This window comes from Pseudophryne corroboree, chromosome 1 (genome assembly GCF_028390025.1).
Source record: "Pseudophryne corroboree isolate aPseCor3 chromosome 1, aPseCor3.hap2, whole genome shotgun sequence".
Classification (NCBI taxonomy): domain Eukaryota; kingdom Metazoa; phylum Chordata; class Amphibia; order Anura; family Myobatrachidae; genus Pseudophryne; species Pseudophryne corroboree.
Window position 1 is genome coordinate 949,864,655 of NC_086444.1, and position 26,479 is coordinate 949,891,133.

A 26,479-nucleotide genomic window follows, 5' to 3' on the forward strand; every position below is an offset into this window, starting at 1 on the left:
GTCATATGAAAAGGAACAGGCCCAACGTCTACAATATGCTGATGTTAATTTGATATGTATGTACCTAGACAAGGATTGGTGAGTTAATATTGTACAGAAATGTATTTGGTGTTAAGAATACATATCAATCATGTTTCATTGCTTCCAACTTTCTCCTTCATTGTAATATCACAGTGCCTTTTATTCTATAATAAACTCAGTAATCTGTATCTGGCATAACAAGCCATGTAAGCAAAGCTATTATATTGAACTTTCTATTTTTATTTTTTTCTATAGATAATAACATAAAAATAAATATAAAGATTTATACAGACTTAAAACATGTATTTTATCAATTAAATAATTCAACTTACATAGTTTCCAGAAAACATGGTCGTGCAGGTTGTCTTGTACAGCACGTTACTAGACGAGGTAGAAGCAAAGAGTCACAATGAAACTGAGTTACTGTAGTTGCAACATATGATGGGAATGTGCCGACTCCACCCAATCTGATAATGGGTTTGCTTAATACAAATAATAGCACTTCTTGGTACCAGGTGAATGTGTGCTAAATCATCAATCATGTATCAAGTAACAAATTCATTTTCTAATACAAATAAAACTTAATCTTTGCTTTGCCTGTAACAGATATGGAAACAGCCAATCAGCACACAGGCTTGGTGAAAAGGCTTCAGTTAATAATTAATTTATGACACATTATGTTGTCACTGTGGCACTATTAAGATTTTTTTTTGTTCTGAATAAAGCACAGGGGCAATACATGTCCACATGTGTCTATATATTTCTAGGGTAGTGGTTCTCAAATCCAGTCCTCAAATACCCCCAACAGGTCTTGTTTTTTTTATTTGTATGTGGAAGCGCATTGCGATCCTTACTGGATCACCCCCTTTGTTATGTTTGAACTGAGTGTAAGCTTTATCAATAAATGGTTCTCATTCAACAGTAACTGAAATGTATTGCATACATTTAAAGATAACTGTATCAGTTCACACATAATTTAAGTTATGAATGTAAGGGGTCAAAGTGCAGGCGGGTGCTCTCCTCCTGAGCCCCATGGGTGGCTTCTCCTTTCTTATTAGTGTGCTACTACAGACACATCTGCTGTCCCAGTGAGCAGGAGGTGTTGTCATGGTCCAGGGATGTCCCAGCAGGTTTTGTAGCAGTGACTCATGGGTGACTACAGGGATGGACTGGCCCACAAGAGAAACCCCCAGTGGCCCTACTGCATACTTGCAAACTCTCCCGAATTGGCAGGGAGGCTCCTGAAAATTGTGTGGTGCTTCCCCCCCACCCCCAGAAAGGTAGGCAAGCCTCCCAGAGCCCACCGCAGCCCCCCACACCACTCGTTGTCAAAGTGGGGGACTTAGTTGCAATGATGTGATTGCGTCTGCACGCCCCTTGGCCACCCCTTTTTCAGAGTCCCACCCCCTGTTCTGCTGCCCTAGCTGCTCGCCTGAAGGAAGCAGCCTGAAAGTTGGCAAGCCTGCCATACTGCCTGGGGCCCCACCCCTCCTCAAGGGATCAAGTTCCAGACTCCGCGCTTGAAATATACTGTACATTACAGTTGAAAGAAGAGAAAAAGACAAATACTTTTTTCTGGGAGCACTCATTTGTAAATATAGATCATTTTGTGTCAAGTATGAATTTGACATAAAACGTAACCTTTATTTAGTTCATGGATAAAATATTAATCTTAATGACGAACAACATAACTAATCATAAAAATCTTGATTGACCTTTTTAACAAATGAGGTTCAAGATGGAGTGAAGGTGAAAAAATCAAAAACGTGTGTTCAGGATTCCTTATATGTGAATCAAAAGGATATCCAAATAATCACAGGACACTTGGGATATTCTCTTTTTTAAGGAGACTGGAATGCTGATGCTAAAGATTAGATTCCAAAGAAATTAATATAAGGTGATAGTCTCCTGAAAAAATTGCCCACAGCACCTTGTATTCCCAGGTGGTCTCCCATCCAAGTACTGGCCAGGCCTCACCTGCTTAGCTTTCGAGATCGGACAAGATCGGGCGCATTCAGGATAGTATGGCCGTGCCCACTGCCCACGGCCATACTATCCTGAATGCGCCCACTGCCCACGGCCATACTATCCTATATATATATATATATATATATATATATATATATATACACACACATACATACATATATAAATATATATATATTAATTTTTTTATTGCATGTTTATTTTTTATTTATTTTACAACATATGACACAGCACCCCTGGATGATCACAGCAGTCCCTTGTCGGACACAGCACCCCTTTATGAACAACAAAGCACCCCTTGGTATGGATTACCTACAGTTGGGTTAGGTACTTACAGACACCTACAGTGTCACAATACGTGTATGTATTTATTCCAGAGATATGTGTGTTCCCTTACAGCGAGGGGAGTTTGAACTATTGCTTAGCTGATGTTTTGTTGATCTGTTGCCTTGGTGATGGGAGCACAATTATGACGTTGGTGCTAACAACATTAGCGTCACTGGGCGGGCTGCAATCCCGTTTCCGGATCTATGGCACCAGTCACACGGGTGTTACTGCTATTTAGGTGAGTGTTTCCTTTTGTTGTTTGTAAGCTTGAAGAAAATGCATACAGCATTGAAACGTTGCTAAACCCTAGATGTCTGTAAGTCTGTTTACTGAAGTCGCCTGGAGTGCCGCACTCATCTGCACATTTATTGAATCTTCATATGCGGGCACTCGGCGCGTCATTATCAGCGGATGGGAGAGCCGACACATATTGACTCTTATTATCTAGCTCCGCCAGAGACAGCCGGCGCAGCTATTTTGTAAGGCTCCCCAGCGATTATATTTGTATATTCGTCAGGCACTCATCTGCTAGTGGGTACCCTTCCTTAAGGGGCCTTATAGTGTTACACAGTTGTTGTCCACGGACGGGCTGGAATTTTTTAAAATTTGCACTTGCACTTTCCTGTGCACTTTAAAGCAACAGTCACTTTCATTGGAGTCTGACATATATATTCATAGACCAATATGACAGCTGCCAATCCCAATGAGGAGGGCACCAGTGGGTACATGCCTCGAGTGAGTCCCTTGGGAGTGATACATATGTACTCAAAATCAGAAGCGGAAGAAATTCTATATAAAGCAGCATTGTAAGATCAAGAAGACTTGCTCGTGGAAAGCATTTACCGCAACTTACTTAAATACAAACGCAGGGAGATAGACTTTTACTATCACTGCTTATCATTAAGAGAGTACTATCGATCTAAGAAAATCCCCAGGGGTTTGAGGATTACCAACTCACCGACAATAGGAAGGCATGACCCAACCTTCTGTAGAAAATGGGTTGGCATCATGAATCGGTGCTCCATGGACCTTATGCTGTTAATTATAGAACAGAGCACAAAAGAAATGAATTTGCTGAAAGAAAAAATCATGGCACTTGAGGCTGCTCATAAAGTTGCGCTGGAAGCAGATCCAGCCAATAACTGGTATCAGAAATTAAATAACCAGATGCAAGTGTATAAAAGAGATTTGATCAAGTTCAAAGCTGACAAAAAAATGAAAGTGGACTAGGATTATGACAACAACGTGTACCGCTTGAATGTCAACCAGCGTAATAATGTGAATAGAAAATCATTCTTTCGTCGACGCCAGGATAAATGACACACTAAGGAATCATTTAATGACTACACCTCTACGGCTAGTGAGTCAGACTCCTATGCTCAGTCATCTCAAGCCAGGGGCCCTTTAGGGGTGACTACAAGGGCCAAAGAACGAGGCGATCTAGATGGTGATCATACACCAGACGTGGGCAGCAGTGGAGGAGGCAAAGGAAAGGGCAGGGGCAATAAACCACCGAAGGGCAAGTCAGCCCAGTAATTAATCTTTCAGATTATGAGCTCAATGAAATAGCGCAACAGGTCCTTAGCAAGGGACTATCCTTTGTGCCGCTATCTAAACCCCAGTCATTACAATGGAAAATTGAAAAACATAAACTTAATAGGACTCTCAAACTTAAGGAATATTTTGCCAAACAAACTACTGTACCCATACCCGAGAATGTGGAAACAAAGGTTAACATACCGGAGAAACTGAAGAAATTGTTACCAAAATATACATTCGATCCACAGTCTACAAATGCTTCTATACGTACCTTTATGCGTTTATTTGATCAGGACTGTGACCCGTTGGTCAATCATCCTCCCTTAGTCAGAGACAATCTTACGAAAGGTCAAAGAGAAGCTCTTACTAAATTAGCAGCTAATAAAGATCTTATTTTTAGACCTGCAGATAAAGGGGGTGCCCTTGTAATCCAGAACCTGAAAGACTACAAGGAAGAAATATCAACTCAGCTTAGCGACAGTAATACTTACCGCCACTTGACAGGTGACCCTACGGGACAATATACAAAAGAACTCACTGAATGTTTAAGTTCTGCAGTTTCCACTGGTCTTCTCCCATTACGTGTTGAAGATGCTCTTATTCCTCTACATCCTGTAGTACCATTACTCTACACTACGCCCAAAATACACAAGAGGTTGAACAAACCTCCTGGCTGACCTATCATATCGGCCAGGGGGTCTCTGTTTCAACCTGTGTCTATCTTTCTGGATGATATTTTTCAGCCATACATCCAGAGGATGCTGAGGTATCTATTGGATACTAGTACCTTGCTTAGATGGTTAGAGGCATTGCCGGTGCTGCCGACCGATACATTACTCTGCACAATTGATGTGCAGAGTTTGTATATGGTTATCCCCCATGAAGGGGTCTGGCAGCAGTTGATGCTTTCCTCAGGGCACAACAGGACTGTGAGGGACTGGACATTCGTCTGTGTCTTAAACTATTGGAGATGACATTTTTGAAAAATTACTTCCTTTATGACGGTAAATTTTACCTACAGTGGTGGGGATGTGCGATGGGGTCCAGTGTGGCCCCATCGTACTCCAACATTTATATGTTTGCGGTAGAGGAGGAACTGTTTTTTGTCAATATGGAAATATCTCAGCACATTCTATTTTTTTGTAGATATATAGATGACCTGTTGGTCATTTGGCAGGGTCCTAAAGAACTATTGATGGTCACTATCGATAATCATAATGCAAAAGAGCATCCCATTAAACTTACATACTCAATTGAACCTTATACTATTACATTTTTGGATGTACAATTATCCATAGTTGACAATAAAATTACCACTTCGCTCTACTCAAAACCTACAGATAGAAATAACCTGTTGCATTTTTCAAGTAATCATCCATTGCCCCTCAAATAAGGGTTACCTTATTCACAATTTCTGCGAGCCAAGCGGATAACTTCTGATCCTAAATTGGCTGTTATCCAGATTGAGCAAATGTACCATAAATTCCTAGACCGAGGATATTGTCCAACTTTATTACATCAAGCAAAAAGTAAGGTTATGGCGTTAGATCGCCAACAGTTGTTACAGAAACAAAAAAGTAAAAGCCAACAAATGGTTATACCATGGGTGAACAACTTTAATTCTGTAAGCCAGTCTATTCAGGGGTCGGTTAAGAAACATTGGCACTTGCTCCAATCTGATCCAGATTTAAAGTTGGATTATACTAGATTGATGCCCAGTTATAAACGTTCAAAAAATCTGCGTGATATATTAGTGAAATCTGATATCTACAATCCAGCACAACAATCCTCTCTGTTTGTGGGTAGAAAAGGTTGTTACAAGTGTACTTGTACTACTTGTCAGTATTTAATCTCTGGCAGTACGTTCCAGCATCCGCACACTGGTAAAACTTATCATATTAGACATTGTCTTATGTGTAGTTCGCGATATGTGGTTTACCAGTTGATATGCCCCTGTGGGCTGTCATACATAGGAAAAACGGAGAGAGCATTTAAGGAACATTTGACAGCCCACAGGTCGACCATCAAAGCTGCCATAGCCTCTGGTAAAAGTGATCAACCAGTGGCAAGGCACTTTGCCAGTGCCCGACATCCTCTTACGCCCTTGAAATATAGGATGATAGATCAGGTTCAGCCGTCTCTCAGAGGGGGCAATAGAGGGCTTAGATTGCTGAGATTAGAGACCCAGTGGATCCATCGATTGGACACTGTGGCCCCACGGGGCCTCAATGAACAATTAGGATTACATTGTTTTATGTAATTATGTCACATAGGTGTTTTGCATTTGTATTTATTAATTGGTGGTATGATGTCACAGATAGTTAATCCTTGTACTGATTATTTTTGAGATTGGTATGCATGTTTAATGGTCAGACATTCATATATTTATTCCACAGATATGTGTGTTCCCTTACAGCGAGGGGAGTTTGAACTATGCTTAGCCGATGTTTTGTTGATCTGTTGCCTTGGTGATGGGAGCACAATTATGATGTTGGTGCTAACAACGTCAGCGTCACTGGGCAGGCTGCAATCCCGTTTCCGGGTCTATGGCGCCAGTCACACGGGTGTTACTACTATTTAGGTGAGTGTTTCCTTTTGTTGTTTGTAAGCCTGAAGAAAATGCATACAGCATTGAAACGTTGCTAAACCCTAGCTGTATGTAAGTCTGTTTATTGAAGTCTCCTGGAGTGCCGCACTTATCTGCACATTTATATATATATATATATATATATATTTTTTTTTTTTTTTTAATTAATTTTTTTATTGCATGTTTTGTTTTTATTTATTTTACAACATATGCCAGAGCACCCCTGGATGATCACAGCAGTCCCTTTGTCGGACACAGCACCCCTTTATGAACAACAAAGCACGCCTTGGGATGGATTACCAACAGTTGGGGTAGGTACTTACAGACACCTACAGTGTCACAATAAGTGTATGATTATACACTGCAGTCTGACCAGCAGTGTCACAGAAAAATAATAGTAAATACATTGCAGTATATACTGTAAGTACATTGGAGTATATACTGTATATATATATATATATCTCCAAAACGATGTATCAGATGGCGCTAATAATCACTTATTTATTCAACCAGCCATACGATTGACCACATCAATAAATAAATAATATCAATTTATTAAAAGCATATAATGCAAAAAGAGATAACCCTTTCATAGATACATAGCATGGATGAATGTTAGATGAAATAATGAAGGGTATATATTTTCTCTTCCACCCTGACGCGTTTCGTCCTTAACGGACTTCTTCAGAGGGGTGATCAATACAGCTATACTCCAAAATGAATCTTCAGATCCTTAGACCATTTGTCAGTATAGGTTTGTATAACAATTTTAAAAGTTTGAAAGACTTCTGTCTTAGTTCGTAAGGGTCAATTAGTTAAAATCTGAAAAATAGCCCACCTCAGGGAGAAACTCATATATAAATTCGCGTATATCCACATAAGGACAACAGAATCCTGTGTGCTCCTGTGTGCTCTCCCTATATGAAGCATTCGGTCTCCCGGCTGTCGGGATCCCGGTGCTCAGCATACCGGCAAGGTCCTGACAACTATTCTCCCTCTTGGGGTGTCCATGACACCCCTGGAGGGAGAATAAATAGCATAGCGCACCACCATGCTCGCAAGGGGCTCTTTTGCACTTGCCCCACTGTTGGCATTACGACGGTCTGCATACTGGCGTCGGTATGCTGGGCACCAGGATCCCAACAGCCAGGATATCATAGTAGACCCTGTATATATATATATATATATATATATATATAATTTTTGTTTTCATTATATTTTTTTACACTGAGGCAGAGCACCCCTTGATTGACAGAGCACCTCTGGATGGACAACACAGCACCATTTGATAGACACAGCATGGACAGAACACCCCTTGAGGACAAAGCAGCCCCAGGCCCTTGATAGATAACACTGCAGCATACCTTGATGGACAGAGCACCCCTGCGGGACAAAGCTCCCCCAGCCCATTGATGGACACAGCATGGGCACGTCCGCTTGCTACAATTTCTACAGCCAAAGTAGAATGGCACTGGGGGGCCTTGTTTTGGGAGCCAAGTCAGGTGGGAAACCCAATCTGGACTTAGATCCCGGCCCGGATCGGGAAGTTAGGTGGGTCCAGGACGGGTATGGGTCATTGGATAGACACAACTTAGGTCGACAGTCATTAGGATGACCATGGAAGTTTGACATGCATTAGGTCAACAGGAACAATAGGTCGACATGGTCATTAGGTCGACATGTACTAGGTCAACAGGTCAAAAGGTCAGCATGAGTTTTTTTTACTGTTTTTGCCATTGTTTTCTCCATAAAGTGATGGGGAACCCCAATTAGTGCACCGTGTCCCCTCGCATGGCTCACTTCGCTCAGATTACCATTCCAATCGTAGTCCACGTGGATCATTAAGTATGAAAAATCCAAAATATTAGAAATACTCATGTCGACATTGTGACCTGTTGACCTAGTACATGTCGACATTCAGTGGTCGACCTAAATTGCGTCGACCTAATGACCGTAACCCGTTCAGGACCATATACACACACATAATCTCCCCCCCTTCCTTAGAAATCCTTTGCTAACCTAGCTACCCAAGTAAGTGGAAGACTGTAGACAAGACAAATATCTTCCAGGGAAAGAAGGTCATATTGGCATGTCAGACTACATATGGCATATCACATACTTTGACATAGTCTAATAGTAATATATTTAATCACCAGTGACACTATACATGGTACTGTGTATCAATTATCTGACCTTAAGTCATGTTGACATTGACCTTATCTACTGTATGTGGCATCAGTATATGAACTGGAAAAAGTTTAGGGGCTGATTTCAAGTTTGATGCATTTTTACATCCCAGAGGTACACATAAACATTTGTTTGCAAAGTTGCCTTTGGATTTGATTCACACATACAGCATATCATCATACAGTACAATATGTCCAACTCATAACTAGTGATGTGCACCGGACATTTTTCGGGTTTTGTGTTTTGGTTTTGGATTCGGTTCCGCGGCCGTGTTTTGGATTCGGAAGCTTTTTGGCAAAACCTCCCTGAAATTTTTTTGTCGGATTCGGGTGTGTTTTAGATTCGTTTTTTTTTTACAAAAAAACAGCTTAACTCATAGAATTTGGGGGTAATTTTGATCACATAGTATTATTAACCTCAATAACCATAATTTACACTCATTTTCAGTCTATTCTGAACACCTCACACCTCACAATATTATTTTTAGTCCTAAAATTTGCACCGAGGTCGCTGGATGGCTAAGCTAAGCGACACAAGTGGCCTACACAAACACCTGGCCCATCTAGGAGTGGCATTGCAGTGTCAGGCAGGATGGCACTTCAAAAAAATTGTCCCCAAACAGCACATGATGCAAAGAAAAAAAGAGGCGCACCAAGGTCGCTGTTTGACTAAGCTAAGCAACACAAGTGGCCGACACAAACACCTGGCCCATCTAGGAGTGGCACTGCAGTGTCAGGCAGGATGGCACTTCAAAAAAATTGTCCCCAAACAGCACATGATGCAAAGAAAAATAAAAGAAAAAAGAGGTGCAAGATGGAATTGTCCTTGGGCCCTCCCACCCACCCTTATGTTGTATAAACAGGACATGCACACTTTAACGAACCCATCATTTCAGCGACAGGGTCTGCCACACGACTGTGACTGAAATGACTGGTTGGTTTGGGCCCCCACCAAAAAAAGAAGCAATCAATCTCTCCTTGCACAAACTGGCTCTACAGAGGCAAGATGTCCACCTCATCATCATCCTCCGATTCCTCACCCCTTTCACTGTGTACATCCCCCTCCTCACAGATTATTAATTCGTCCCCACTGGAATCCACAATCTCAGGTCCCTGTGTACTTTCTGGAGGCAATTGCTGCTGGTGAATGTCTCCACGGAGGAATTGATTATAATTCATTTTGATGAACATCATCTTCTCCACATTTTCTGGAAGTAACCTCGTACGCCGATTGCTGACAAGGTGAGCGGCTGCACTAAACACTCTTTCGGAGTACACACTGGAGGGAGGGCAACTTAGGTAGAATAAAGCCAGTTTGTGCAAGGGCCTCCAAATTGCCTCTTTTTCCTGCCAGTATACGTACGGACTGTCTGACGTGCCTACTTGGATGCGGTCACTCATATAATCCTCCACCATTCTTTCAATGGTGAGAGAATCATATGCAGTGACAGTAGACGACATGTCAGTAATCGTTGGCAGGTCCTTCAGTCCGGACCAGATGTCAGCACTCACTCACTCCAGACTGCCCTGCATTGCCGCCAGCGGGTGGGCTCGGAATTCTTAGCCTTTTCCTCGCACCCCCAGTTGCGGGAGAATGTGAAGGAGGAGATGTTGACGGGTCACGTTCCACTTGACTTGACAAATTTCTCTGATTTCAACAGATTGACCACCCGTGAATCCTGGTTAAGCGAATTAAGGGCTCCATCCACAAGTCCCACATGCCTAGCGGAATCGCTCTGTTTTAGCTCCTCCTTCAATGTCTCCAGCTTCTTCTGCAAAAGCCTGATGAGGGGAATGACCTGACTCAGGCTGGCAGTGTCTGAACTGACTTCACGTGTGGCAAGTTCAAAGGGTTGCAGAACCTTGCACAATGTTGAAATCATTCTCCACTGCGCTTGAGTCAGGTGCATTCCCCCTCCTTTGCCTATATCGTGGGCATATGTATAGGCTTGAATGGCCTTTTGCTGATCCTCCATCCTCTGAAGCATATAGAGGGTTGAATTACACCTCGTTACCACCTCTTGCTTCAGATGATGGCAGGGCAGGTTCAGGAATGTTTAGTGGTGCTCCAGTCTTCGGCACGCGGTGGCTGAATGCCGAAAGTGGCCCGCAATTCTTCTGGCCACCGACAGCATCTCTTGCATGCCCCTGTCGTTTTTTAAATAATTCTGCACCACCAAATTCAATGTATGTGCAAAACATGGGACGTGCTGGAATTTGCCCAGATGTAATGCACGCACAATATTGCTGGCGTTGTCCGATGTCACAAATCCCCAGGAGAGTCCAATTGGGGTAAGCCATTCTGCGATGATCTTCCTCAGTTTTCGTAAGAGGTTGTCAGCTGTGTGCCTCTTCTGGAAAGCGGTGATACAAAGCGTAGCCTGCCTAGGAACGAGTTGGCATTTGCGAGATGCTGCTACTGGTGCCGCCGCTGCTGTTCTTGCTGCGGGAGGCAATACATCTACCCAGTGGGCTGTCACAGTCATATAGTCCTGAGTCTGCCCTGCTCCACTTGTCCACATGTCCGTGGTTAAGTGGACATTGGGTACAACTGCATTTTTTAGGACACTGGTGACTCTTTTTCTGAGGTCTGTGTACATTTTCTGTATCGCCTGCCTAGAGAAATGGAACCTAGATGGTATTTGGTACCGGGGACACAGTACCTCAATCAAGTCTCTAGTTGCCTCTGAATTAACGGTGGATACCGGAACCACGTTTCTCACTGCCCAGGCTGCCAAGGCCTGAGTTATCTGCTTTGCAGCAGGATGACTGCTGTGATATTTCATCTTCCTCGCAAAGGACTGTTGGACAGTCAATTGCTTGCTGGAAGTAGTACAAGTGGTCTTCCGTCTTCCCCTCTGGGATGACGATCGACTCCCAGCAGCAACAACAGCAGCGCCAGCAGCAGTAGGCGTTACACTCAAGGATGCATCGGAGGAATCCCAGGCAGGAGAGGACTCGTCAGACTTGCCAGTGACATGGCCTGCAGGACTATTGGCTTTCCTGGGTAAGGAGGAAATTGACACTGAGGGAGTTGGTGGTGTGGTTTGCAGGAGCTTGGTTACAAGAGGAAGGGATTTAGTGGTCAGTGGACTGCTTCCGCTGTCATCCATAGTTTTTGAACTTGTCACTGACTTATGATGAATGCGCTGCAGGTGACGTATAAGGGAGGATGTTCCGAGGTGGTTAACGTCCTTACCCCTACTTATTACAGCTTGACAAAGGCAACACACGGCTTGACACCTGTTGTCCGCATTTGTGTTGAAATAATTCCACACCGAAGAGCTGATTTTTTTGTATTTTGACCAGGCATGTCAATGGCCATATTCGTCCCACGGACAACAGGTGTCTCCCCGGGTGCCTGACTTAAACAAACCACCTCACCATCAGAATCCTCCTTGTCAATTTCCTCCCCAGCGCCATCAACACCCATATCCTCATCCTGGTGTACTTCAACAGTGACATCTTCAATTTGACTATCAAGAACTGGACTGCGTGTGCACCTTCCAGCACTTGCAGGGGGCGTGCAAATGGTGGAAGGCGCAAGCTCTTCCCGTCCAGTGTTGGGAAGGTCAGGCATCGCAACCGACACAACTGGACTCTCCTTGGGGATTTGTGATTTAGAAGAACGCACAGTTCTTTGCTGTGCTTTTGCCAGCTTAAGTCTTTTCATTTTTCTAGCGAGAGGATTAGTGCTTCCATCCTCATGTGAATCTGAACCACTAGCCATGAACATAGGCCAGGGCCTCAGCCGTTCCTTGCCACTCCGTGTCGTAAATGGCATATTGGCAAGTTTACGCTTCTCATCAGATGCTTTCAATTTTGATTTTTGGTTCATTTTACTGAACTTTTGTTTTTTGGATTTTACATGCTCTGTACTATGACATTTGGCATCGGCCTTGGCAGACGACGTTGATGGCATTTCATCGTCTCGGCCATGACTAGTGGCAGCAGCTTCAGCACGAGGTGGAAGTGGATCTTGATCTTTCCCTATTTTTACCTCCACATTTTTGTTCTCCATTTTTTAATGTGTGGAATTTTATGCCAGTATCAATGCAATGGCCTACTACTATATATACTGCGCACAACTGAAATGTACCACAGGTATAGAATGTAGATGGATAGTATACTTGACGACACAGAGGTAGGTACAGCAGTGGCCTACCGTACCGTACTGCTATATATACTGGTGGTCACTGTCAGCAAACTGCAAAACTAAAATGCACCACAGGTATAGAATCTAGATGGATAGTATACTTGACGACACAGAGGTAGGTACAGCAGTGGCCTTCCGTACCGTACTGCTATATATACTGGTGGTCACTGTGTCAGCAAACTGCACAACTGAAATGCACCACAGGTATAGAATCTAGATGGATAGTATACTTGATGACACAGAGGTAGGTACAGCAGTGGCCTACCGTACCGTACTGCTATATATACTGGTGGTCACTGTCAGCAAACTGCAAAACTAAAATGCACCACAGGTATAGAATGTAGATGGATAGTAAACTTGACGACACAGAGGTAGGTACAGCAGTGGCCTTCCGTACCATACTGCTATATATACTGGTGGTCACTGTCAGCTAACTGCAAAACTAAAATGCACCATAGGTATAGAATCTAGATGGATAGTATACTTGACGACACAGAGGTAGGTACAGCAGTGGCCTTCCGTACCGTACTGCTATATATACTGGTGGTCACTGTCAGCAAACTGCAAAACTAAAATTCACCACAGGTATAGAATCTAGATGGATAGTAGACTTGACGACACAGAGGTAGGTACAGCAGTGGCCTTCCGTACCGTATTGCTATATATACTGGTGGTCACTGTCAGCAAACTGCAAAACTAAAATGCACCATAGGTATAGAATCTAGATGGATAGTATACTTGACGACACAGAGGTAGGTACAGCAGTGGCCTTCCGTACCGTACTGCTATATATACTGGTGGTCACTGTCAGCAAACTGCAAAACTAAAATGCACCAGAGGTATAGAATGTAGATGGATAGTATACTTGACGACACAGAGGTAGGTACAGCAGTGACCTTCCGTACCATACTGCTATATATACTGGTGGTCACTGTCAGCAAACTGCAAAACTAAAATGCACCATAGGTATAGAATCTAGATGGATAGTATACTTGACGACACAGAGGTAGGTACATCAGTGGCCTTCCGTACCGTACTGCTATATATACTGGTGGTCACTGGCAGCAAACTGCAAAACTAAAATGCACCACAGGTATAGAATCTAGATGGATAGTATACTTGACGACACAGAGGTAGGTACAGCAGTGGCCTTCCGTACCGTACTGCTATATATACTGGTGGTCACTGTCAGCAAACTGCAAAACTAAAATGCACCATAGGTATAGAATCTAGATGGATAGTATACTTGACGACACAGAGGTAGGTACAGCAGTGGCCTTCCGTACCATACTGCTATATATACTGGTGGTCACTGTGTCAGCAAACTGCAAAACTAAAATGCACCACAGGTATAGAATGTAGATGGATAGTATACTTGACGACACAGAGGTAGGTACATCAGTGGCCTTCCTTACAGTACTGCTATATATACTGGTGGTCACTGTCAGCAAACTGCAAAACTAAAATGCACCACAGGTATAGAATGTAGATGGATAGTATACTTGACGACACAGAGGTAGGTACAGCAGTGGCCTTCCGTACCGTACTGCTATATATACTGGTGGTCACTGTGTCAGCAAACTGCAAAACTAAAATGCACCACAGGTATAGAATGTAGATGGATAGTATACTTGACGACACAGAGGTAGGTACAGCAGTGGCCTTCCGTACCGTACTGCTATATATACTGGTGGTCACTGTGTCAGCAAACTGCACAACTGAAATGCACCACAGGTATAGAATCTAGATGGATAGTATACTTGACGACACAGAGGTAGGTACAGCAGTGGCCTTCCGTACCGTACTGCTATATATACTGGTGGTCACTGTGTCAGCACACTGCAAAACTAAAATGCACCACAGGTATAGAATGTAGATGGATAGTATACTTGACGACACAGAGGTAGGTACAGCAGTGGCCTACTGTACCGTAATGCTATATATTATATTCTGGTGGTCAGCAAACTGTGCAAAACTGCAATGCACCACAGGTATGGATGGATAGTATACTTGGCGACACAGAGGTAGGTACAGCAGTGGCCTACTGTACCGTAATGCTATATATTATATACTGGTGGTCAGCAAACTGTGCAAAACTGAAATGCACCACAGGTATGGATGGATAGTATACTTGACGACACAGAGGTAGGTACAGCAGTGGCCTTCTGTACTATACTCCTATATATTATATACTGGTGGTCAGCAAAATTATGCACTGTACTCCTACTATATACTGTCTACAATGCAGCACAGATATGGAGTGTTTTTCAGGCATACAACGTATACTGGTGGTCACTGGTCAGCAAAACTCTGCACTGTACTCCTGCTATATAATATTATACTGGTGGTCCCCAGTCCCCACAATAAAGCAGCACACTGAGCACAGATATGGAGTGTTTTTCAGGCAGACAACGTATACTGGTGGTCACTGTCAGCAAAACTCTGCACTGTACTCCTGCTATATAATACAGCTGCTCCCCAGTCCCCACAATTAAGCAGTGTGAGCACAGATATATGCAGCACACTGAGCACAGATAAGGAGCGCTTTTTTCATGCAGAGAACGGTGGTCACTGATCAGCAAAACTCTGCACTGTACTCCTCCTATATTAATATGCAGCTGCTCCCCAGTCCCCACAATTAAGCAATAAGTAAAGCAAGCACAAATATTTGCATCAACAATACACGGAGAGGACGCCAGCCACGTCCTCTCCCTAACATTTCCAATGCACGAGTGAAAATGGCGGCGACGCGCGGCTGCTTATATAGAATCCGAATCTCGCGAGAATCCGACAGCGGGATGATGACGTTCGGGCGCGCTCGGGTTAACCAAGCCATACGGGAGAATCCGAGTATGCCTCGGACCCGTGTAAAAAGGGTGAAGTTCGGGGGGGGGGGTTCGGTTTCCGAGAAACCGAACCCGCTCATCACTACTCATAACACCGCAGTATTCCGACATCAGGCTTAGAAAGGCTTAAATACTCCCAGCTACAGCACAGACATGCAGCTTGCCATTTATAAATACTCTAACAGAGGCGTCATAATGGGGGGTGGGGGGCTAGGGGGCAGCATGCCCCCCCCCCCAAAAAAAAAAAAAAAACATGAAAGAGGTGCTGGGGAGGGGGAGTGCTTACAGGAAGGAGGCGAGGATGTCCCAGCAGGCCCAATAATGTATCTCTGAAGAGTGAAGAGCTGACCAGGACAGGGCATGTGGCTGCGGCGCCGGTGGCAGACTTTTTACAGTAGGAGTCTCCGTGGGGATCCGGAGGGGTGTGTGTGAATCAGGGGGAAGTGCCAAAATGTATATTTTACTATGCCCCCCAACCGCAAAGCATTCCTGCGCCCCTGCTCTAATCTAAATACAAACTCACTTTTATATACATGTCATGTGCTGGGCAGAAATGCAGGTTTTAAAACCCACCAATAGAATTATGTCCAATTTAAAATGATAGACAACAAATTAAGTTTTAACAAGATCAAGGATTACAATCAAACTAACTTTAACTCTGCTGATACTTTAGGTATATAGAAAATGATTGTTTTTTTATGATAAATGACTCATAGTAATTGAAATCAGTGTGTAACATCTAAAGGTGTGGTATACAGAGTTGGCATGAATCACAAGTGCATTAGAATAAAATAATTATAAGGTGAACATGGCAAGGTGAACTGAATGTCTTCCGCATTTCACTTGATAATTAAACTCTAGCATGTAATCTTTAATTAAATGCATTAAATGCTCCAAGTATAGCTGATATTTGTGTAAAAATGTAATTTCAATACTGTGGTATATTAATGACAAATCAGTACAAATAAATAAAACTATGGATATTGAGGTGACAGTATGAGCCCTCTACAAGTCATCTATCCACTGGCATTAAGCTTTTATTTCTCTATTTGCCAAAAGTTGGTGTTTGCAAATCATGGTGTTACATAATACTGTTATACCATGTGTTTTAGTATCAATATGGTGATATCCCTGCAGTAAAGATGGTGGTCCTATACTGTGAGTGGAGGAAATGAAAGCTTCCTGTCAATCACACTCCGATCACTTCAACGATGAAAATTCTTCGTTCGGACGTGAGTAAATCTACTAAGTTTTGTGCTAAAATACTTAGCGCATGCGCACTGGGTACCATGCGCATGCACATTTTTGCCTTAATCGCTCCGTTGCGAAAATCGGCAACGAGCGAACAACTCGGAATGACCCCCAATACGCTAAGAATCACTTTCTACAGGAAGTGCCTGTTCAACTAGTTTTAGTCAACAGGGTGTGCGGTGTGGGCAATTAACCAAAAGTAGGATATGTTTCTGGGCTGTGGGAGGAAACCAGAACGCTTGGATTAATCCCACTAATGGATATTGAGAACATACAAACTCCACATACTGTAGATAGGACATTGGTAAAGAATTTAACCCATAATCCCAGCACTATAAGGCAGCAATGCTAACTGTTGTGCCACTATGCAGTCCAATATATTTTCAATGGGCAGATGTTTGTGCACCCAAATATATGCACTTAGCTTGGAATTAGAATTGAACAAAAGGATCACTTTTACATATGAGCAAAGGAGTGTCTGCACACTTACGTATCCACATCTGTATTTCGAGCTACACACTACATAAAATATGTCTAACTTTAAATGTAGCGCTCAGATGCCCTTGGGGAAAAAATACAATTATCATTGTCCTCAAATTGAAAACAAGTGATCAACTTTGCTTTAAGATTCATCCAATGGCGCGGGGGGGGGGTACTAATTACTAATTACATGGGCCCGTGTTGCTACTGAGTAGTCTCCTCTGCCTGGAGGGGATTGCAATTGCTGGAGCAATTGCAATGATAGCCGCCCCTCCCTGAATCTTAAGGGGGGTACTCACGGAGCGATATTCTAAGCAATCTGACTAGATTGCTTAGAATATCGGCAGGATCGCTCCGTGTGTAGCCCCCTCGGCGATAGCGATGCGCGGCCCCGCACATCGCTATCGCCGCTGCTAGATTGGCCTGCATGCAGGCCAATCTAGCGGGTCGCTCACTTCACCCGCTGGGTGAAGTGAGCGGCCCCCCCGTCTCCCCCCGCACGCTCAGCACAGATCGCGCTGTGCTGAGCGGCAGGAGAGATGTGTGCTGAGCGGTTCGCTCAGCACGCATCTCTCCTTGATCGGCCCGTGAGTACTGGGCTTTAGAGATGTCATTGACATTTGAGATGAACTAGATAGTACACCGATCTAGCAAGGATTGACTTGCCTGCACAGTCTATCTTTTCTTGCGATGCCGACCTGGCGGGGCCGCGCATCGGGATCGCAAGGTGACTTTCACCTTGCGAATTGCACTAACTATTATTGCAATTTTGACTATATAGTCAAAATCCCAAGAAAAAATCTCACCGTGTGTACACACCCTTAGGGTGTGTACACACGGTGAGATCCCTGCTATGTTCGATTTTGACTATGCGATTTCCCTTGAACTCCCCCAGAGCCCAGTTAGCACAGATAGGACAGATTTTGACTATCTGTGCTTGAGATTTTGTCTATGTACGATTTTGACTAAGTGCCAATTTTGACTATACTTTGTACTAGATTGTACACTAGATAGTCAAGATTGACTTGCCTGCACAGTCTATCTAGCCTTACGATACCGACCCCACGGGAGCGCGCATCGGGATCGAATCTGTATCGCAAGCTGCCTAGCACCATGAGATATGCACTAACTTTTCATAAGATTTTGACTATATATTCAAAATCTCACAGATTTATCTCACCGTGTGTACACACCCTAAGCCTGGCTGAGCGCCCCCCACAGTAGGTTGGAGCCACTTCACGATGAATAAAAAGTATTTCCAACACTTGTTTTTGTTTAAATGGTGTGTGGTCACATGCCGTGATTAGGCCATGCCCCCTTTCATTACTGGGTCCTGGGAATCCTCTCTACAGCCATAGATGCATCTTTACATTGCAGAAATCTATTTGAAAACAGCATTAATCAGGCTATTGGGGGTCATTCCGAGTTGATTGCTCGCTAGCAGTTTTTAGCAGCCGTGCAAACGCATAGTCACCCCCACGGGGTAGTGTATTTTCGCTTTGCAGAAGTGCGAACGCTTGTGCAGCAGAGCGCCTGCAAAATATTTTTGTGCAAAACAAGACCAGCCCTATAGTTACTCTTCGTGTGCATCGATTCTAACGACGGAGGGACGGCTTTTGACGTCACACACCCGCCCATCGAACGCCCTGCCACGCCTGCGTTTTTTCTGCCACGCCTGCGTTTTTCTAAGCACTCCCTGAAAACGGTCAGTTGACACCCAGAAACGCCCACTTCATGTCAATCTTCCTGCGTTCGGCCGTGCGACAGGAATGTTCGTTAGACTCTTTGCAAACCCATGATGCTCATTGTACCTGTACGACGCTCCTGCGCATTGCGGTGCATACGCATGCGCAGAAATGCCGATTTTTAGCCTGATTGCTGCGCTCCGAACAACGGCAAATAGTGATCAACTCGGAATGACCCCCATTATGGGCTCATAAAAAGTGCATAACCCTGTCCTCCACTGGAACATTTACAAAAATTGCAGTCTTGGACAAAAAAAAATACTTAAAATATATATACAGTAGTGTACAGTACTGTATGTCTGTCCAGAATTAATTGCCCTTAATTTCTGTTTAGTTAAAAAATTACCTTTCATGTGCCTCAGAATGGACAGTGTTACATTTACAAGAATGTCTAGGTCAGAGGTTCTCAAACTTGGTCCTCGGGGGCCCACACAGTGCATGTTTTGCAGGTCTCCTCACAGAATCGCAAGTGAAATAATTAGCTCCACGTGTGGACCTTTTAAAATGTGTCAGTGAGTAATTAATACACCTGTGCACCTGCTGGGTTACCTGCAAAACATGCACTGTGTGGGTTCCTGAGGACCGAGTTTGAGAACCTCTGGTCTAGGTAATATGTTTTACATTACCATTTTTTATTGTAATAAGTTTGTAGTTTTTTTATACAACAGTAATTGATACGTTCAGGTCATATTTTTGTCTTGAATGAATTATATAATCTGTTGGGATTTGATTCTGTAATGATGGTTATTGTACTGTATGTACAGTTTCAATAACAATATATTCGGCATTAAATCTTATTGTCTTTTCTGTACTTCTGGCTACAATTTTTCATTGATACTACATTGTCCCATACAGTCACCCTCACATACTGTCAAGAATATTGGTCAGAATGTAATGGGGTGCAAGTTGTTTGTGCGAGTTCTAACTTGGAAGGGATTCAGTATGATACGGGATGACGGCGGTCAGAATGCCGTCAGAGGCATCCCAACCATCAAAATCCTGGCAGCCCTCGGGAAAGTACATGTTCCGATGACGGAGGGGGTCGTTAACGATGTGCGGGAGCGCCCATCGTTAACGACATTGAGTGTACACGCTGGACGAGATAGTAAAAGATCTCGCTCAGATTGGCCCTTCTGAGCGAGATCTTTTACTTACTCGTCTAGTGTGTATGGGCCTTTACTGAATGCATCTGTCATCAAGCATGGATATATTTATTACATGCATTGTGTGTTTGCCTAAATTGATAGGAACAGGTGTTTCTTTTACAGTATATTTACATTGTTACCTTTTCAGGTCCTTCTGGTGTTATGATGCAGCCATCTCCCTCCACACCGCCAGCGCCTCCAGTCCAGCTGTGTCTGGTGTTACTTGTGGATTATTCCGATGAGGCAGAGGACACTCCTGTGACGCTGCATTCGCCCATGGAACATTAGACACAACGACTACCAACCCTGCAGTCTGGTGTGCAGGAATTAGCGTCATCCCTCCACATCTTCTATCAACAACAGGTGTACTCTATGTCACTACAGACAAAACAAATGGAGAACATTATATGGCAATTCAGGAGGCTGAACCGCACAACATCAGTCTCCCTGGGACCCCACATGCAATACCATCATGGAGGCGTCTGATTGGCTCCAAATTTATTCTGCAGCAGGACGACCCCAAACATACAGCCAGTGTCTTTAAGAACTATTTTCAGTGTAAAGGAAAATTAGGAGTCCTGAAATTAATTTTATGACCCCCACAGTGCCCTGATCTCAAAATCATCGAGTCTGTCTGGGATTACACAAAGAGACAGAAGGATTTGAGCAAGCCTACATCCACAGAGGATCTCCAAGATGTTTGGAACAACCTCCTTGCTGAGTTCCTGCAATAACTGTGTGCAAATGTACCTAGAAGAATTGATGCTGTTTTGAATACAAAGGGTAATCACACCAAATATTGGTTTAGATTTCTCTTCTGTTCATGCACTTTGCATTTTGTTAATTGGTAACATTCTGATTTTGCAGATTTTTTTCCACATCTGCCTAAAACTTTTGCACAGTATTGTGTACATACAGTCAAGTCACATTATTATTAGAGATGTGCACTTGAAATTTTTCGGGTTTTGTGTTTTGGTTTTGGGTTTGGTTCCGCGGCCGTGTTTTGGGTTCGACCGCGTTTTGGCAAAACCTCACCAAATTTTTTTTGTCGGATTCGGGTGTGTTTTGGATTCGGGTGTTTTTTTCAAAAAACACTAAAAAACAGCTTAAATCATAGAATTTGGGGGTCATTTTGATCCCAAAGTATTATTAACCTCAAAAACCATAATTTCCACTCATTTTCAGTCTATTCTGAATACCTCACAATATTATTTTTAGTCCTAAAATTTGCACGAGGTCGCTGGATGACTAAGCTAAGCGACCCTAGTGGCCGACACAAACACCTGGCCCATCTAGGAGTGGCACTGCAGTGTCACGCAGGATGGCCCTTCCGAAAAATACTCCCCAAACAGCACATGACGCAAAGAAAAAAAGAGGCGCAATGAGGTAGCTGTGTGAGTAAGATAAGCGACCTTAGTGGCCGACACAAACACCTGGCCCATCTAGGAGTGGCACTGCAGTGTCACGCAGGATGGCCCTTCCAAAAAACACTCCCCAAACAGCACATGACGCAAAGAAAAAAAGAGGCGCAATGAGGTAGCTGTGTGAGTAAGATAAGCGACCCTAGTGGCCGACACAAACACCTGGCCCATCTAGGAGTGGCACTGCAGTGTCACGCAGGATGGCCCTTCCAAAAAACACTCCCCAAACAGCACATGACGCAAAGAAAAAAAGAGGCGCAATGAGGTAGCTGTGTGAGTAAGATAAGCGACCCTAGTGGCCGACACAAACACCGGGCCCATCTAGGAGTGGCACTGCAGTGTCACGCAGGATGGCCCTTCCAAAAAACCCTCCCCAAACAGCACATGACGCAAAGAAAAAAAGAGGCGCAATGAGGTAGCTGTGTGAGTAAGATAAGCGACCCTAGTGGCCGACACAAACACCTGGCCCATCTAGGAGTGGCACTGCAGTGTCACGCAGGATGGCCCTTCCAAAAAACCCTCCCCAAACAGCACATGACGCAAAGAAAAAAAGAGGCTCAATGAGGTAGCTGTGTGAGTAAGATAAGCGACCCTAGTGGCCGACACAAACACCGGGCCCATCTAGGAGTGGCACTGCAGTGTCACGCAGGATGGCCCTTCCAAAAAACACTCCCCAAACAGCACATGATGCAAAGAAAAATTAAAGAAAAAAGAGGTGCAAGATGGAATTGTCCTTGGGCCCTCCCACCCACCCTTATGTTGTATAAACAGGACATGCACACTTTAACCAACCCATCATTTCAGTGACAGGGTCTGCCACACGACTGTGACTGAAATGACTGGTTGGTTTGGACCCCCACCAAAAAAGAAGCAATTAATCTCTCCTTGCACAAACTGGCTCTACAGAGGCACGATGTCCACCTCATCATCATCCTCCGATATATCACCGTGTACATCCCCCTCCTCACAGATTATCATTTCGTCCCCACTGGAATCCACCATCTCAGCTCCCTGTGTACTTTGTGGAGGCAATTGCTGCTGGTCAATGTCTCCACGGAGGAATTGATTATAATTAATTTTAATGAACATCATCTTCTCCACATTTTCTGGATGTAACCTCGTACGCCGATTGCTGACAAGGTGAGCGGCGGCACTAAACACTCTTTCGGAGTACACACTTGTGGGAGGGCAACTTAGGTAGAATAAAGCCAGTTTGTGCAAGGGCCTCCAAATTGCCTCTTTTTCCTGCCAGTATAAGTACGGACTGTGTGACGTGCCTACTTGGATGCGGTCACTCATATAATCCTCCACCATTCTTTCAATGGTGAGAGAATCATATGCAGTGACAGTAGACGACATGTCCGTAATCGTTGTCAGGTCCTTCAGTCCGGACCAGATGTCAGCATCAGCAGTCGCTCCAGACTGCCCTGCATCACCGCCAGCGGGTGGGCTCGGAATTCTGAGCCTTTTCCTCGCACCCCCAGTTGCGGGAGAATGTGAAGGAGGAGATGTTGACAGGTCGCGTTCCGCTTGACTTGACAATTTTCTCACCAGCAGGTCTTTGAACCCCAGCAGACTTGTGTCTGCCGGAAAGAGAGATCCAAGGTAGGCTTTAAATCTAGGATCGAGCACGGTGGCCAAAATGTAGTGCTCTGATTTCAACAGATTGACCACCCGTGAATCCTTGTTAAGCGAATTAAGGGCTCCATCCACAAGTCCCACATGCCTAGCGGAATCGCTCCGTGTTAGCTCCTCCTTCAATGTCTCCAGCTTCTTCTGCAAAAGCCTGATGAGGGGAATGACCTGACTCAGGCTGGCAGTGTCTGAACTGACTTCACGTGTGGCAAGTTCAAAGGGCATCAGAACCTTGCACAATGTTGAAATCATTCTCCACTGCGCTTGAGACAGGTGCATTCCACCTCCTATATCGTGCTCAATTGTATAGGCTTGAATGGCCTTTTGCTGCTCCTCCAACCTCTGAAGCATATAGAGGGTTGAATTCCACCTCGTTACCACTTCTTGCTTCAGATGATGGCAGGGCAGGTTCAGTTGTTTTTGGTGGTGCTCCAGTCTTCTGTACGTGGTGCCTGTACGCCGAAAGTGTCCCGCAATTCTTCTGGCCACCGACAGCATCTCTTGCACGCCCCTGTCGTTTTTAAAAAAATTCTGCACCATCAAATTCAAGGTATGTGCAAAACATGGGACGTGCTGGAATTTGCCCATATTTAATGCACACACAATATTGCTGGCGTTGTCCGATGCCACAAATCCACAGGAGAGTCCAATTGGGGTAAGCCATTCCGCGATGATCTTCCTCAGTTGCCGTAAGAGGTTTTCAGCTGTGTGCGTATTCTGGAAACCGGTGATACAAAGCGTAGCCTGCCTAGGAAAGAGTTGGCGTTTGCGAGATGCTGCTACTGGTGCCGCCGCTGCTGTTCTTGCGGCGGGAGTCCATACATCTACCCAGTGGGCTGTCACAGTCATATAGTCCTGACCCTGCCCTGCTCCACATGTCCACATGTCCGTGGTTAAGTGGACATTGGGTACAACTGCATTTTTTAGGACACTGGTGAGTCTTTTTCTGACGTCCGTGTACATTCTCGGTATCGCCTGCCTAGAGAAGTGGAACCTAGATGGTATTTGGTAACGGGGGCACACTACCTCAAGAAATTGTCTAGTTCCCTGTGAACTAACGGCGGATACCGGACGCACGTCTAACACCAACATAGTTGTCAAGGCCTCAGTTATCCGCTTTGCAGCAGGATGACTGCTGTGATATTTCATCTTCCTCGCAAAGGACTGTTGGACAGTCAATTGCTTACTGGAAGTAGTACAAGTGGGCTTACGACTTCCCCTCTGGGATGACCATCGACTCCCAGCAGCAACAACAGCAGCGCCAGCAGCAGTAGGCGTTACACGCAAGGATGCATCGGAGGAATCCCAGCCAGGAGAGGAATCGTCAGAATTGCCAGTGACATGGCCTGCAGGACTATTGGCATTCCTGGGGAAGGAAGAAATTGACACTGAGGGAGTTGGTGGGGTGGTTTGCGTGAGCTTGGTTACAAGAGGAAGGGATTTACTGGTCAGTGGACTGCTTCCGCTGTCACCCAAAGTTTTTGAACTTGTCACTGACTTATTATGAATGCGCTGCAGGTGACGTATAAGGGAGGATGTTCCGAGGTGGTTAACGTCCTTACCCCTACTTATTACAGCTTGACAAAGGCAACACACGGCTTGACACCTGTTGTCCGCATTTGTGTTGAAATACTTCCACACCGAAGAGCTGATTTTTTTGGTATTTTCACCAGGCATGTCAATGGCCATATTCCTCCCACGGACAACAGGTGTCTCCCCGGGTGCCTGACTTAAACAAACCACCTCACCATCAGAATCCTCCTGGTCAATTTCCTCCCCAGCGCCAGCAACACCCATATCCTACTCATCCTGGTGTACTTCAACACTGACATCTTCAATCTGACTATCAGGAACTGGACTGCGGGTGCTCCTTCCAGCACTTGCAGGGGGCGTGCAAATGGTGGAAGGCGCATGCTCTTCACGTCCAGTGTTGGGAAGGTCAGGCATCGCAACCGACACAATTGGAGTCGGACTCTCCTTGTGGATTTGGGATTTCGAAGAACGCACAGTTCTTTGCGGTGCTACTGCTTTTGCCAGCTTGAGTCTTTTCATTTTTCTAGCGAGAGGCTGAGTGCTTCCATCCTCATGTGAAGCTGAACCACTAGCCATGAACATAGGCCAGGGCCTCAGCCGTTCCTTGCCACTCCGTGTGGTAAATGGCATATTGGCAAGTTTACGCTTCTCCTCCGACAATTTTATTTTAGGTTTTGGAGTCCTTTTTTTACTGATATTTGGTGTTTTGGATTTTACATGCTCTGTACTATGACATTGGGCATCGGCCTTGGCAGACGACGTTGCTGGCATTTCATCGTCTCGGCCATGACTAGTGGCAGCAGCTTCAGCACGAGGTGGAAGTGGATCTTGATCTTTCCCTAATTTTGGAACCTCAACATTTTTGTTCTCCATATTTTAATAGGCACAACTAAAAGGCACCTCAGGTAAACAATGGAGATGGATGGATACTAGTATACTTATGGATGGACGAGCGACTGCCGACACAGAGGTAGCTACAGCCGTGGACTACCGTAGTGTGTCTGCTGCTAATATAGACTGGATGATAATGAGATGAAATCAATATATATAATATCACACTAGTACTGCAGCCGGACAGGTAGATAGTATATTTATTATGTAATGACTGATGACGGACCTGCTGGACACTGTCAGCTCAGCAGCACCGCAGACTGCTACAGTAAGCTACTATAGTAGTATGTATAAAGAAGAAAGAAAAAAAAAAAACACGGGTAGGTGGTATACACTTATGGATGGACGAGCGACTGCCGACACAGAGGTAGCTACAGCCGTGGACTACCGTACTGTGTCTGCTGCTAATATAGACTGGATGATAATGAGATGAAATCAATATATATAATATCACACTAGTACTGCAGCCGGACAGGTAGATAGTATATTTATTATGTAATGACTGATGACGGACCTGCTGGACACTGTCAGCTCAGCAGCACCGCAGACTGCTACAGTAAGCTACTATAGTAGTATGTATAAAGAAGAAAAAAAAAAAACCACGGGTAGGTGGTATACACTTATGGTATACACTTATATATATTATATATATATTATATACAATTATATATATATATATATATATATATTAAACTGGTGGTGATTATTAAACTGGTGGTCAGGTCACTGG

The 26,479-nt window shown here is 44.3% G+C and overlaps 1 protein-coding gene and 1 pseudogene across 1 annotated transcript in view; both read right to left on the reverse strand.

Moving 5' to 3' along the window:
• The window catches only part of ANXA10 (annexin A10), a 154,594-nt gene extending 154,176 nt beyond the window's left edge, over nucleotides 1–418 (reverse strand). The window contains exon 1 of the mRNA XM_063946508.1: nucleotides 354–418. Within this exon, the coding sequence (XP_063802578.1) occupies nucleotides 354–371 (18 nt within the window). The 5' untranslated portion in view covers nucleotides 372–418. The remainder of the gene's footprint in view (nucleotides 1–353) is intronic.
• Nucleotides 419–1,939: 1,521 nt separating this feature from the next.
• Nucleotides 1,940–2,057, reverse strand: LOC134940599 (5S ribosomal RNA; annotated as a pseudogene).
• Nucleotides 2,058–26,479: the final 24,422 nt, after the last annotated feature.